A 4,293-nucleotide genomic window follows, 5' to 3' on the forward strand; every position below is an offset into this window, starting at 1 on the left:
TGAACTTATTGAAATGTGTACATTATACCAGTATGACTGGTATTAGTCGGTTTTTCCGATTCCCTGCGTGGTTTCTTGCCAAACATATGTATTTCGTCCAAGTATGATTTTTTGGTCATCTTCAACGGCAACATTTATGATGTTCCTTACCTTTAGCACACTTTTAGGTTGGGTTTTATTAAAGGAATCAGACACAAGTAATCAAAAAATGAACTCATAAAACACACCTAACTATGTGCTATTGGTTTTTATGTGTGAAAAATCGAATCTTTGAAGAGGAAGATAAAATTGTTTGCAGTTTTGTTCCTGAAATCGAATCTCGTGAAGATGAAGATGAACACACGAAAACCCTAGGGTTATTTGAGTTCAATTTCCTCCGGACTTCGAGTTCAAAATAGGTTTTGAAATCCTTTAGGTTTTATTGATGTTCGAGTTAGGGTTTGTGAAATGATTTTCCATATTCGGTTTAGGGTTTATGAAACGTCGTCAAACTTTGTTCCTTCGATATCCATCTTCATCACCATAAAAGCTTTTCTTTGTAAAACTGTTCTTCACCCAATTCACGAAATTAAACCCTTGAATCTTATTCAAATCCCATAACCCAACGTGTCCCTCTTCCTTTGTTGTCGTTTCTGGTGTTTGGTTCGCATCTAATCTCAAAGAACAATGTCTCATTTCGTACCCAAGTTGTGTATGGCAAAAGGGTTATCTTTTTCTTGCGTTTTGTATTCTTGATGGAATCGTTTGTCTTATTCAACCTCAAAAATCTTGAAGGGTTAGTTCTTTTTTTAGGGTAAAGTTTCTTAAACCAACTCCCATGCTTTATCCATAGTTTCTAGCTCCAATGTAATGTCCACTGTTCATTGGTTCTTCATCTATATGGTAAACATTTGGCAGTCTAGAGTTTTTGGTTACATAAACTCAAGAACTCATTTATTTTTTCGATTTTATGGTGCTGAAATCAGATTTCCTAAGAGATGCTAAAATAATTCCATTTTAGAAACCCAATAACTCAAAAAACGTGATTTCAAATCTAATGTGGCTGGAGAAGATGACCATAGATGTCGTCGTATGTAAGGAATGTCAGAAATGTCGTCGGAGGTGGAACTTAAATCCCTCAAAACAGGTTTTACCTGCTATTGCAAGTAATATTTGTATGATTTAAACAAAAGTATAAGTTTAAGGTTGACAATGCACAAAAAAAAGTCAAGTGACTAAATATGTATAAAATATATAGTCGGTTACCCTTTGAAGTCATTATCCATTTTCTAAAATTTGAAATTGTTGACAAACTTATTAGTTTTGATTTTTTTTTGTTTGAACGGTCACTGGTTAGATTAAATTCATCAAATCGGTTAATTCGTATATGCTCGGGTTTCAACCTGAGACCTCTTGTCTAAGAACTTCCACCTCTACCAAGTGGGTAACAACTCCACATTATAGTCGACGTTGATCTCTGCTACTGCATGCACCAAAATTTTCACTGTCGCATGCATTCAAAATCATCGCCATCGCCTAGATCTTCATTGTTCCTATTGTTGATTCTCTTAGGTAGGGGTGAGCATCAGAACCGGCCCGGGAACCGAATTTGGTGGAAAATATGAACCAAACCGGATCACCAATTCTACTAGTTCTAGTTCTTACCGTGTCTTCAATGTTGAAAACGGTCATCGAGAAATAGCAACATACGGTTCCGGTTTTTGCCGGTTCTAGTTTCAACCGGTTCAAAAAATCCACAAAAATATCATCCCGGTCCCGGCCCGATCGATTCTATCCGGTTCCGGTTCCCTTGTCCAAATGTTCATTCGTACTCTTAGGTATTAAATAGAAAAACAATAATATGGCTTCATATGGATATTTGTTTTATTTGGATTTGGTTCAAAAGTAGATAAATATATGTGGAAGATATATTTATTGACACAACAAGACATAAGTTAGTTACATAATAAACAAATACAAATCCATATCGTGTTATACATATAACTTAATCCGAAAACAAGAATAAATAATAAGGGGCTTTGTTATTCATTAGTAAATAACGAGTTAACTATAAATTAAAGGAGGGTATCCATTTTTTTCAATAAAGTTCATAGTTTGAATTATGGTATTAGTACCATAATTAAGCAAACTTGGAGAGGAATATAATTTGTACAATGTGTGCACTATATAAAGCGTGGGAGCTCTTGAGAGACAAGTCTCAAGACATATCAAATTCTACCTCTTCCTACCCATTCTTCTTCCGGACTATAAACCGGTTAAGTTTACTATAAACCGGTTAAGTTTAAGACTTATTGCTTGTTTGGATTGTAGCTTTGGGGTGCGACTGGTATAGAGGAATTATTAGATGGGATCTTCAAGAGGTAAACGTATATTACCTTTTTGTAAATTTGTAAATTGTAAATATCCTTATTTATAAAGTAAATTGATTTAATAGTAAAATTGTATTAAAAAAATAAATTGTAATTATTAGAAACTGAAGACCAGGAGCCATAGGTAATAGTCTGCATATCATTAAGGTTGTTTTGTCCATACAATGATCATGTTTTTGCGATTGTATGATTAATAGCGAAAAACACATAGGATTAAGACAATTGTTACCATTAACTTGCATGTTGTTAAAAAGTTTTTTCTTTAACCAATAGAAAGGTTAAATTGTTTCAACTCAACATAACAAAAACCGTTTCCCAATTTAAATTACATTCTCCAGATTAAAACGTAAAGTTGAATTTAAATCGAGCTTATGTATTGAACAATTGTGATTAACAAGTTATATATAACAAAACAATGATAGATTATAATAAAAACTTCAACTGCGAACTCAATTTCATTCATAAGTTAGTATTCACAACAAATGAGCGCCCAAATCAATCGATTAATAGCAAATCTTTAACACCAATTCAATTTACCCAATCTCAGAAACAGAAATATCAATTATGTCAATCTTTTGGCACAGCATATGTAAGTAATAGAACCAATATTGATTATCAAGAAGTTTAAGGTGTCCATACTAAATTCAACAGATATACACACTAGTTAAATAAAAGCATGTCCCTAACGTAAGAAACCCTAAAAACACAAATTTAGAACAAAAAAAGAGATGATTCGAACCCTAACCAGCACAAAACATACGTTCGATGATTCGTTGGGAAACCCTTACTCATCGTCGGCAGATGGCTTGGAACCACCAACCTTCTTAGGAAGCAAAAGGTTGTGAATGTTAGGCATGACACCGCCATTAGCAATGGTGACGTCACCGAGAAGCTTGCTCAATTCTTCGTCGTTCCTAACAGCTAATTGGATGTGCCTTGGGACGATTCTAGTTTTCTTGTTGTCCCTTGCTGCATTTCCAGCTAACTCGAGAACCTGTAATCAATCAATTTCACGATTTGAATGTTTTCGACGGAAATCTGAGAAACCCTAAAAAATATAATACGATTAAATTAGAAAAAAACGGATCAAGGAAATTACCTCAGCCGCTAGGTACTCAAGAACGGCAGCGAGATACACAGGAGCTCCGGCACCGACACGCTCGGCGTACTTTCCGGCTTTGAGGAAACGAGCGATACGACCAACGGGAAATTGGAGGCCGGCTTTGCTGCTTCTTGATGTAGCTTTCTTCGCGGCTGCAGATCCTATGGTTTTCCCTCTTCCGGCCATCGTTCACCGATATTTCTCGTCGGAAAATCGCTGTTTGTTTGGCGGTGATTCAGAAAGAGCGATGAAGAAGCTGTTTTTGATGTGAGAGGAAATGGTCTCCTTTCCGTTTATATATTGTGATATTGGCCAATAAGATGAAAGCATGCGGATCATCATTATGACCGTAGATCAACTTAGATCTGACGGTTTGACGAATGTGACCATTTTGTAGTAGTTTGGCCTGTTTTGGGCTTATACATGGGCCAGACTATTAAAACCCAATTCGTTTCTCTTACGAGTGTTTCATGGGTTTCTTGATGGAAAACTAGACTGATAATCTGATATTGTGCCCGTGCTTTGGGTCAAACGATCGCGATAGGCCCATGGGCCAAGGTTTACAAAGTTTTTATAGTAAACAGGAAAAACAGGCTCTGCTTTTGGTCCTTTGTGGGCCAATAATCTGAATATAAAATATCTGGGCTTTCGCACTATCTCTTTACTTTTCTCTAAAACCATACCATGGATCAAATCACTGTAATAACTGATTTTTGCAAGCTTGTTGCGTGGATCCAAAACAACCGCAACATACAAGAGATAATTCATATTATCTAGAGTAAATTACTGAAATCGTCCCTGTGGTTTGGTCAAAATTGCACG

The 4,293-nt window shown here is 35.9% G+C and overlaps 1 protein-coding gene across 1 annotated transcript; it reads right to left on the reverse strand.

The window, feature by feature from the left end:
- Positions 1-2,957: 2,957 nt before the first annotated feature.
- Positions 2,958-3,752, reverse strand: LOC145073411 (histone H2A.6). The gene is made up of 2 exons (XM_079019956.1): positions 3,469-3,752; positions 2,958-3,363 (listed from the first exon to the last, which is right to left on the reverse strand). The coding sequence occupies exons 1-2, from the start codon at positions 3,655-3,657 to the stop codon at positions 3,154-3,156; spliced, it is 399 nt and encodes a 132-aa protein (XP_078876082.1). The 5' UTR covers positions 3,658-3,752; the 3' UTR covers positions 2,958-3,153.
- Positions 3,753-4,293: the final 541 nt, after the last annotated feature.

The sequence above is a fragment of the Lactuca serriola genome, chromosome 9 (assembly GCF_051521515.1).
Source record: "Lactuca serriola cultivar US96UC23 chromosome 9, Lser_US96UC23_V15, whole genome shotgun sequence".
Classification (NCBI taxonomy): domain Eukaryota; kingdom Viridiplantae; phylum Streptophyta; class Magnoliopsida; order Asterales; family Asteraceae; genus Lactuca; species Lactuca serriola.